This window comes from Eriocheir sinensis, chromosome 61 (assembly GCF_024679095.1).
Source record: "Eriocheir sinensis breed Jianghai 21 chromosome 61, ASM2467909v1, whole genome shotgun sequence".
Taxonomy (NCBI): Eukaryota; Metazoa; Arthropoda; class Malacostraca; order Decapoda; family Varunidae; genus Eriocheir; species Eriocheir sinensis.
In genome coordinates this window covers 1587216-1598616 of record NC_066569.1, presented here as the reverse complement: position 1 = coordinate 1598616, position 11401 = coordinate 1587216, and the positions used below count along the sequence as shown (strand labels likewise).

At 43.9% G+C, this 11401-nt stretch overlaps 1 protein-coding gene across 1 annotated transcript; it reads left to right on the top strand.

Annotated features, from left to right (window-relative positions):
- Positions 1-5994: 5994 nt before the first annotated feature.
- LOC126986084 (piggyBac transposable element-derived protein 4-like) lies at positions 5995-8673 on the top strand. The gene is made up of 2 exons (XM_050841794.1): positions 5995-8236; positions 8403-8673. Exon 1 carries the CDS (start codon positions 6005-6007, stop codon positions 8228-8230), a length of 2226 nt encoding a protein of 741 aa, XP_050697751.1. The 5' UTR covers positions 5995-6004; the 3' UTR covers positions 8231-8236; positions 8403-8673.
- Positions 8674-11401: the final 2728 nt, after the last annotated feature.

Genomic DNA, 11401 nt, shown 5'->3' with positions numbered 1-11401 from the left:
ACAATAATAAAAAAAAAGCCCGCTACTCGCTGCTCCTAAAAAAGAAACAAAAGAGGTGGCCGAAAGCAAGATCAAATATGGGAGGAGAGGTGTCCTGATACCCTCCTCTTGAAAGAGTTCAAGTCGTAGGCAGGAGGAAATACAGATGAAGGAAGATTGTTCCAGAGTTTACCAGCGTGAGGGATGAAAGAGTGAAGATGCTGGTTAACTCTTGCATAAGGGGTTTGGACAGTATAGGGATGAGCATGAGTAGAAAGTCGAGTGCAGCGGGGCCGCAGGAGTGGGGGAGGCATGCAGTTAGCACGTTCAGAAGAGCAGTCAGCGTGGAAATATCGATAGAAGATAGAAAGAGAGGCAACATTGCGGCGGAATTTAAGAGGTAGAAGACTATCAGTATGAGGAGGAGAGCTGATGAGATGAAGAGCCTTAGCCTCCACTCTGTCCAGAAGAGCTGTGTGAGTGGAGCCCCCCCACACATGAGATGCATACTCCATACGAGGGCGGACAAGACCCCTGTATATGGACAGCAACTGTGCGGGGGAGAAGAACTGGCGGAGACGGTACAGAACGCCCAACCTCGAGGAAGCTGATTAAGTAAGAGATGAGATATGAAGTTTCCAGTTGAGATTTTGAGTTAAGGATAGACCGAGGATGTTTAGTGTTGAAGAAGGTGATAGCTGAGTGTTGTCGAAGAATAGGGGATAGATTTTTGGAAGATTGTGTCGAATTGATAGGTGGAGAAATTGGGTTTTTGAGGCATTGAAGGACACAAGGTTCCTTTTACCCCAATCGGAAATGATAGTAAGGTCTGAGGTTAAGCGTTCTGCAGCCTCCAGCCTTGAGTCGTTAAGTTCCTGTAGGGTGGGTCTTCTATTAAAAGAAGTAGAGTAATGCAGAGTGGAATCATCGGCGTAGGAATGGATAGGACAATTCGTTTTGGAAAGATCATCAATGAACAACAGAAAAAGAGTGGGAGATAGGACAGAACCCTGTGGGACACCACTGTTAATAGATTTAGGGGAAGAACAGTGACCGTCTACCACGGCAGAAATAGAACGGTCAGAAAGGAAACTGGAGATAAAGGTACAGAGAGAAGGATAGAAACCGTAGGAGGGTAGTTTGGAAAGCAAAGATTTGTGCCAGACCCTATCAAAAGCTTTTGATATGTCCAGCACAATAGCAAAAGTTTCACTGAAACGGCTAAGAGATGATGACCAAGAGTCAGTTAAGAAGGCTAGGAGATCACCAGTAGAACGCCCCTTTGCAGAACCCATACTGGCGATCAGATAGAAGGTCAGAAGTGGAAAGGTGCTTTTGAATCTTCCGGTTAAGGATTGATTCAAAAGCTTTAGATAGACAAGAAAGTAAAGCTATAGGACGGTAGTTTGAGGGATTGGAGCGGTCACCCTTCTTAGGTACAGGCTGTATGAAGGCATACTTCCAGCAAGTAGGAAAGGTAGATGTTGACAGGCAGAGGCGAAAGAGTTTGACCAGGCAGGGTGACAGCACGGAGGCACAGTTTTTAAAGACAATAGGAGGCACTCCATCAGGTCCATAAGCCTTCTGAGGATTGAGGCCAGAGAGGGCATAGAAAACATCATTTTGAAGAATCTTTATAACAGGCATAAAGGAGTCAGAGGGGGGATGAGTAGGAGGAATATGCCCAGAATCGTCCAGAGTGGAGTTTTAGAAAAGTTTGAGAGAAGAGTTCAGCCTTAGAGATAGATGAGACGGCAGTGTTGCCGTCAGGACTGAGGAGTGGAGGGAAAGATGAAGAAGTGAAGTTGGAGGAGATGTTTTTGGCTAGATGCCAGAAGTCACGGGAAGAGTTAGAGAAAGCAAGGTTTTGGCATTTTCTATTAATGAAAGAAGTTTTGGTTAGTCGGAGAATAGATTTGGCACGATTTCGGGCAGAAATGTAAAGTTCATAATTAGCATTAGTTTGAAGGCTCTGGTATCTTTTGTGAGCTACCTCTCTATCATTGACAGCACGAGAACAAGCGTGATTAAACCAAGGCTTTTTAGCGTGAGGAGTAGAGAAAGAACGAGGAATGTATGCCTCCATTCCAGAGACAATCACCTCTGTGATGCGCTGAGCACACACAGAGGGGTCTCTATCCTGGAAGCAATAATCATTCCACGGGAAATCGGAAAAGTACATCCTCAGGTCGTCCCACCGAACTGAAGCAAAATGCCAGAAGCATCGCCTCATCGGTGGGTCCAGAGGGTGTACAGGAGCGATAGGACAGGATGCAGAAATAAGATTGTGATCGGAGGAGCCCAACAGAGAGAACAGTTTGACAGAATAAGCAGAAGGGTTTGAGGTAAGGAAGAGGTCTAGAATGTTGGGCCGATCTCCAAGACGGTCGGGAATACGTGTAGGGTGCTGGACCAACTGCTCTAGGTCGTTGAGGATAGCAAAGCTGTAGGCTTGTTCACCAGGATGGTCAGTGAAAGAGGATGAAAGCCAAAGCTGGTGGTGAACATTGAAATCTCCTAGGATGGAGATTTCAGCGAAGGGAGAGTGGGTCAAGATGTGCTCCACTTTAGAATTCAAATAGTCAAAGAATTTTACATAGTTGGTAGAGTTAGGTGAGAGATAAACAGCACAGATGTATTTAGTAATAGAATGACAATGAAGTCTTAGCCAGATGGTGGAAAATTCAGAAGAGTCAAGGTCGTGGGCACGAGAGCAAGTGATGTCGTTGCGCACGTAGGCGCAACATCCAGCTTTGGATTGAAATTTAGGATAGAGATAGTAGGAGGGAACAGAGTAGAGATTGATGTCAGTAGCCTCAGAAACCTGTGTTTCGGTAAGGAAGAGAAGGTGAGGTTTAGAGGAAGAGAGATGATGTTCCACAGAATGAAAATTAGAACGAAGACCGCGAATGTTGCAGAAATTAAGAAGAAAGAGGTTCGAGGAGTTATCAAGACACCTCTCGGGTCAGCAGCCAGAAGGGGAGTCCTCCCTGGGGGAATTTGTGGTCCCCCCCCCCAGGCGGGGACTCCGAGGCTTGGTGTAGGTGCGCCATTTTGAAATTTTAATTTTGGGAAAAGGTGTATATGTTGTGTGATTGTAGTGTGGTGTGGATAAAGAGAGGATCTGTCTCTAGAGAGCATGCTGAACTTACAGCTACACAGCTGACTTACCAAGCGCATGGCATTGTCTCCCTCAGCTTCCGTTCACTCTGTAGTCCTTGTTGCCTCTGTAGTTCTACCATGGCTTCTAAGGGCAATGCTGTGTCTTCCACGTCAGTTAGGAAGCTGAAGATGCTGTCGGTGACAGACAAAATGGCTGTTATACAGGACCATGAGAGAGGTGTGAGCCGTGCCGAGCTCATGGTGCTCAGTGCGTGCGCGCGTTTGTGTGTGTGTGTGTGTGTGTGTGTGTGTGCGTGTGTGTGTGTGTGTGTGTGTATGTGTGTGTGCGTCATGTATGTAGTACCTATTTACATAATGCATTACACAGACCATTTCAACTGTTAGTGATAACAGGCATGCAAAATGTGAAAAAAAATCCCTCGGGTAACTCGGATTCTCGGATAACTCGGATTGGCCTTCCCCCAGTTGGTCCGACTTATGTGGAGTATACTGAATATATATATATATATATATATATATATATATATATATATATATATATATATATATATATATATATATATATATATATATATATATATATATATATATATATCTTATCGCGGGGGTTAGATTCCAGAACCCCCCGCGATAGGCGAAAATCCACGAAGTAGCAACCTTATATTTTTTTATTATTTATATATATTTTAAGGCTTTATAAACCAAATCTTTCCCACACTCTTAGAAACACATCCTATGACGTTTTGTCGTTACGACGTGGTCCCAATAAATGAATCTGGACAGAGAGGACCTGTGTGTGTGGAGCGAGAGAGAAACAAGAGGACATGGAAAGAAGTTGAGGGCGACCACATGCAGGCGAGATGTGAAAAAGTTTAGCTTCCCAAACAGAAGCATTGAGCTGTGGAATGGACTGGAGGAGGAGGTGGTTTGTGCAAGAAACATTCATGATTTTAAGGAAAAGTTGGATAAGAGCGGCTATGGAGACGGGACAGCGCGAGCATAGCTCTTTTCCCGTATGTCACAACTAGGTAAATACAACTAGGTAAATACACACACACACACACACACACACACACACACACACAGAAGGGTGTGGGGAGGGAATAGCAGAAGGGAGAGTCAGGTCAGGGCTCTGGTCAGGACATGACCTGACTCACTTCTGCCCCTCCCTCCACACACCCTTCCCATTTTCCTCTTCTCTGTGTGTGTGTGTGTGTGTGTGTGTGTGTGTGTGTGTATTTACCTAGTTGTGACATACGGGAAAAGAGCTATGCTCACGCTGTCCCGTCTCCATATCCTCTCTTATCCAACTTTTCCTTAAAATCATGAATGTTTCTTGCACAAACTACCTCCTCCTCCAGTCCATTCCACAGCTCAATGCTTCTGTTTGGGAAGCTAAACTTTTTCACATCTCGCCTACACGTGGTCGCCCTCAACTTCTTTCCATGTCCTCTCGTTTCTCTCTCGCTCCACACACACAGGTCCTCTCTGTCCAGATTCTCCACCCCGCTCGCCACCCTGTACGCCACTATCAGGTCTCCTCTTTCTCTTCTTCTCTCCAGGGTTGTGAGCCCCATGCTATTGAGTCTCCCCTCGTAAGTCCGATCCCTAAGTTCCGGTACCATCTTAGTTGCCGCTCTCTGCACTCTTTCCAGCTTTCTTATGTTCTTCTTTTCGTGAGGAGACCAGACCACTGCTGCATACTCCAACATTGGCCTTATCATTGCAACTATTATTTTCTTCATCATCTCTTCGTCCAAATACACAAATGCCGTCCTTATGTTTTTCAGCAAATTCATAGTTTGTCCCGTTATCCTGTTGATGTGTTTGTCCGGTGACATGTTCTCTGAGATAGTCACTCCCAAATCTTTTTCTTCCATTCCTCTGCATATTATCTCACTTCCCATCTTATAATCATATTCACATCTTCTACCACTCCTACCAAACTCTATTTTTTTACATTTCCCAAGGTTGAATTCCATCTGCCATGTACCACTCCACTCCCATATTTTGTCCAGGTCCCTCTGCAATGCCTCACAGTCTTTCACATCATTGACTCGTCTCAATAGCTTTGCATCATCTGCAAACAAACTCACATAGCTGGTCACTCCGTCCACCATATCATTTATATCCCTAGATAGGTACAGCGGGGTCTTTCTGACCCAACGCCAATGCGCAGTTGTACTGTTTGGGGTGCTACGGAAAATGAGTAGTTGGTAACTCCCTGCCTTACAGCGAGTCTGTTAGTGCACGACGTGCTCTTGGAAAGGTAGGGTGTATGCTTGTCTCTCTCATCCCATATATGAGTTATGAACCATGATGGGGTCAGAGAGACCCCACTGAACCTAATATGTATCAAGTGTCATAATATGCATTGTGTAGTATAACAAAGTTCTTTTAGTAATCTATTGGACCCAGCAATGCATATCTGGTATAACTTACTGCATTGATAGTTCTTACTTTTATTTAGAAGGAACTGGTTGCCAGTTTTATAATTTGCACACGTTCATGTTGAATTATCTGATATTGTCTAATATACGTTTTACTATTTATCTCACGATTCACATATGTTGTTTGGCCACATGTAAACTCAGGTTCCTTTTGTTGATGTCGGAACAAAGGGAAAGGTGTGTGCTCAAACATGCAAGATGAAATAGTATAAAAATAGGGAGATTTTAAATTTTAAATGCCCAGCTGAGTAAAGGGCTGCGCCTCACGTCAACATCACGTGGTGGGCAGGGCCAAACCCCGCTAACTGGAACATGCGCATTATTTGCCGGTATATATGTAATAGTGACTAGAATGATCGTTTTTTTTTATTTTTACGTCATTTATCATGAGGGTGTATAGTTTTTCTCATTAGTGACATTGTATTACATTCTATTGCAGTGGCCCCCTTACAATGGCTGGCAGAACACAAGATGAGGGGGGTTCTATAGACGATGGAGAGAGAGACATTGAATTGATTCTTGATGGGGATGAGCTCGAACTTCTTGATTTGGATACAGAGATTGAATCTGTATATGATAGTGATGAAATGGAGGAGTACGTGCCCAGCAAGGAGGAGGAGGAGGGGGAGGAAGATGATGATGAGTGGCTTATGCACCTAGTCACTCATCGCACTCCCCGCTCGCGACGACAACACTCTCGTGGTAGTTCTAAAGGCTCAGCAAACACACGAAGTTCTATACCTGCCTTGCCTGACATGCCATCTACCTCATCAGCCTTGCCTGGCATGCCATCTACCTCATCAGCCTTGCCTGGCATGCCATCTACCTCATCAGCCTTGCCTGGCATGCCATCTACCTCATCAGCCTTGCCTGGTATGCCATCTACCTCATCAGCCTTGCCTGGCATGCCATCTACCTCATCAGCCTTGCCTGGCATGCCATCTACCTCATCAGCCTTGCTTGGCATGCCATCTACCTCATCAGCCTTGCCTGGTATGCCATCTACCTCATCAGCCTTGCCTGACAGGCCATCTACCTCATCAGCCTTGCCTGACTTACCTGCTCTATCATCTGCCACTTCACCCTCACATACGGCCAGCAGGTCAACGCAAAAGGACAGTGAAGGGCCACTACAAAACCATGTACATAAGTTCAAAGAGTCACAACTGAGGGGCAAAGATGGAACACTGTGGTGCACTAAACCTTTAGTCCAAAGTGCAAGACTGCAACATCATAACCAGCCAAGAAACTACGCTGTAGGTCCCACAGTTGTTACTCAGGGAGCTGCAACTCCAGTGGAGTGTTTGCATTTGTTCTTGGACGACAACTTCTATTCAACAACTGTGAAGCACACTAATGAAATGATTGACATACTCTCACAACGGATTAAGTCTAAGAGGGGCACCTATAGTAGGACAACGGTGGCAGAAGTGAAGGCATTAGTTGGTGTTCTGCTGTTGTCAGGGAGTCAGCAAGACAATCACGTTACAACATCTGAGATGTGGGACCATCGCTTTGGAGCTCCACTATACAGGGCCGCCATGAGTGAGCGGCGCTTCTGTTTCCTCCTTAGATGTCTTCGATTCGACGACAAAACAACTAGACAAGAGCGTGTGAAGACAGACAGATTTGCCCCTATACGAATCCTGTGGGACAGCTTCATTGAAAAGTGCAAAAGGAACTACATTCCTGATGAAAACATCACAGTTGATGAACAACTGTTGGGGTTTAGAGGGCGATGTGCATTCCGCATGTACATTGCCAATAAACCTGCTAAATATGGCTTGAAGATTATCATGGCAAACGACAGCAAAACCAGTTATTTACTGAATGCCATTCCCTACCTAGGGAAAGATGTTCAGAGAGGTCAGGTGGGAAGTCTTGGCCAGTACTATACAATGGAGCTGATGAGACCTTACTTGGGTCAATACCGTAACGTCACAACAGACAATTGGTTTATGTCTCTACCTCTGGTCAAGGGTCTGCTAAAAGAAAATACCACGGCTGTTGGTACCTTACGCAAAAAGCCCTACGTACCAGAGAAAATGATTGAACTCAAGAAGGAGCGTCCCATCAAAACCACGGCATTCCTCTACAGTGACCAAATTATGATGCTGTCTTTCAAGCCAAAGGCCAATAAAATTGTTATGCTCCTAACATCAAAACATCAGAAGGGGAATATCTGTGAAGACGGAAAGGCTGAGGTGGTGCACTTCTATAACAGCACAAAAGGAGGCACTGACACATTTGATCAGATGTGTCAGCGGTATTCTTGTAGTCGAAAGACTAAACGTTGGCCTTTGTGCATCTACTATGGAATAGTCAATGCAGCCAGCATTAATTCCTATATTATATACTGCAAGAAATGTTCTGATCGCCATATCAAAAAGATGGAGAGACGATGTTTCATGCAGGAAGCTGCCTATGAGCTGGTCAAGCCATGGGCCCAACAGAGACTCACAGAACAGGGACTTCCCCGCCAGATAGTTTTCCACATTCGTTCTGTGTTTGGGTGGGAAGCACCAGCTTTCCCAACAACATCTGGCGAAGCAAAGAAGAGGAAGAGGTGTGAGTTGTGCCCCAGGACCAAAGACAATAAGACTACATCGAAGTGCCAGTACTGTAGCAGGGCTGTTTGTGGGAAACACTTTGTTCCTGTCTGCAGAGACTGCTTGTAGAAAAAGGTAAGCACACTTAGATTTCATAAAGTATGATGTGTTCATGTATTTAGCTATATTTTATCATCAATATACAACATACATACGAATAAAAAAAAACAAAGTGACTTATGTAATTCAACACCAAAAAGGGGCACAAAAAATAATGACTGTTTTTATTTACTTATTGCAGGTTCTGCCAGGGAGTGGATGTGGTTTTTACACATTTACTGAAGAAAGTGATGTGCAAGGATGCAATTTATGGTGGTATAGCAAGTTTCAAGAGTTCAGTTTTTTTTTTTACATTTTTTTGGTAACATGCTGTAAAAGATAGGAGTAATTTTTTTTATAAATTCACTACAATTATTCAAATACAGCAAAAGTGCAGTTTTCAGTTCCAAAGAACGTCAGAGGATTTATATTTTTGCATAAAAACTGTGCAACATAATAAATGTTGAATATGATTTATCTATTATTTTTTTTAGTCCTTGGGTCAAAAAGACCCCACTGTACCTAATGATCCCAGATATCCCACTGTACCTATCTAGGGATATAAACAGCAAACATTATTGGCCCCAGCACCGAACCTTGTGGGACCCCACTCCTCACTGGGCACCAGTTGGAAACCCTGTCCCTGATTATTGTCCTCATTTCCCTGTTAGTTAGGAAGTCCTCCAGCCACTTAGTCAGTCCATCACCCATTCCACCCCTATATTTAATTTTCCAAATTAGTCTTCTGTGCGGTACTTTGTCGAATGCCTTTTTCAAATCCAGGTACACTCCATCCCCCCAGCCTTCTCTCTCTTGTATTAAATCTGTCACCCTTCAGTAATAACATAACAAGTTGGTTACACACACTCTCCCTCTCCTGAATCCAAACTGGCAATCCGAGATAATTCTCTCACTTTCTGAAAAATCCGACCACCTGTTTTTAACTAACCTCTCACGTATCTTCGCAACCACACTAGTGAGTGATACCGGTCTGTAATTTAACCCCTAAAGGGCCTGCCTGGGTGGTCATCTACAACATCCACAGGACCGGCACCTCAGCACCAAACACCGAAAATAGCCTATATTCACACACTTGATTCTGCTGAACTACAATGCAATAACAAATTACTTTGTCGTCATAGTCATCATCAACTCTTCTTCTTTTTAATTATTGCATGAAAACGTTTCTATGTGCTGTGGTTTTGGAGAAATATTGAGTTGAAGAGGAGAGACTTTTGGAGTTAGCGAGGCTCTTGCCCGCTCTGCGTTCGTTTCGCTTGTGTGGCCTTGACTAGTGCGTAATGAAAACGGATGCCCCCATGCTCTAATTCTTATATATAGTCAATACTCTAAGCTTTCTCTATGTAACACAGTCTTGTGATGTGTGGTTTGGGAGTCATTGTAGCATACTCTTCTCATTCTCGTGTTGCTCTGCTGGGCTCGGCAGGGTCTGGCAGGAAATCGGACGCGTCAGAATCCGTGTCAGTACGCCTGTCCATCGTGAGAGCGGGCAAGATTCTGAAGCAGTAGCCTAAACATATCTCTGGCAGTGTTGCCAACGAATGGTCATCGAAAATTACCGAAAAGTAAATAAATTTAGCGCGAAAAAAGCAAAGCGGCTATAACCGCCCCCGGCCCTTCCGTGGAAAAGCGGCTATAGCCGCCTCCGGCCCTTTAGGGGTTAAGGGGTCCTCTCTCTTTCCTCCTTTATAAATTGGTACTATGTTTGCTCTCTTCCAATCTTGTGGTACCCTTCCTTCACTCAGAGAGGCACTCATTATGGAGTGCAGTTTCTCTGCAAGTTGCTCACTACATTCTTTCAGGATCCACCCTGATACTTCATCCGGCCCTGTCGCCTTTCTTACATCCAGCTTGTTCAAGCTTTCTTTGACCTCCTGCACCGTTAACCCCTTCAATACAAGCAGACAAAACATAACCTCCATGCCATATCCTGGTTTTACAGACTACGTAGAATAGTCCAATGACCATGACGCACATACAGCGTCTCTAGGATATGGTTCGAGAGATGAAATGACTCATATACTGCGTCATGGTACTGAAGAGGTTAACTGTATCTCCTGCATAACCCTTCCTCTTTCCTGGCCCGGTGGTTGTACGAATTCGTCTTCCTTTGTGAAAACTCGATGAAAGCTATTGTTCATCACTTCTGCCATCTCTGCTGGGTCCTCATATGTAGTTCCATCCATTTTCAGTTTATCGATTGTTTCTCTATTCTTTAATTTGCCGTTCACATGTCTGTAAAATAATTTAGGTTGGTCTTTGCATTTGTCGATTATATCTTTTTAATATTTCTGTTTTTCTTCTCTTCTAATCTTTGTATATTCATTCCTTGCTTGTTTGAAATTGTTCCACGCATTGATTCATCTTCATCTCCTCCATCCCTTCCAGGCTTCCTCCTTTCTTTTTCTAGCCACCTCGCATCTTTTGTTAAACCACTCCTTTTTACCAACATCCTTTTCGGTTACCTTTGGGACATATTATCTATTCTCGGCTTCTTTGTACAGCTTTAAAAACTCCTCCCACTTGTCTTGCGTACTCCTGGCTTTGTATAGCCCACTCCAATTTACATTCTCAAAAAAAGTTCTCATTAACCCTAGAGCACTGAACTTGGGTCCATTGCACCCACCGATAGTGACATCGTGCGCATGCGCACTGTTCCTGAGGAGATAGGCGGCTGAGCTGCAGTATACCTTCAGTTTACCTAGTGAGCTGATTGAGGTAGGTCACCCTTCTCCAATTCCGTTGTTGTTTTCCAGACCAGAACTTAGTTCGGGATTATTACACCCAGTTCAGTGATACTTTTAGGAAGATTTTGTTGGGTGTACTGGACCCAAGTTCAGTGATAGCGATTCAGTACAAAGATAATAAGTGACTGTGTAGTGATATACATCGTCTATATGAGGCTATATTTTGAGATAGTTTTTGTGTGACAACATACTTTTCTTTGTTAAGGGTTTTTCCAGTTTTTGTTCAAAGGTAAGTTATTGACAAGGTTTATTGATACAAATCTTTCTTTTTAGGCTGTAATAAGTGTTTTATGTGTAGTGAACAAAATGTGTATGTTTATGTAAAGTGAACAAATAAAGGATAGATTTTTGTGATGTGTTTCAGGCTTGGCAATATGGCGAAGAAAGGTCTGAGCGATGATGATATTGTTCAGTGCATATTCAATGAAGAAAG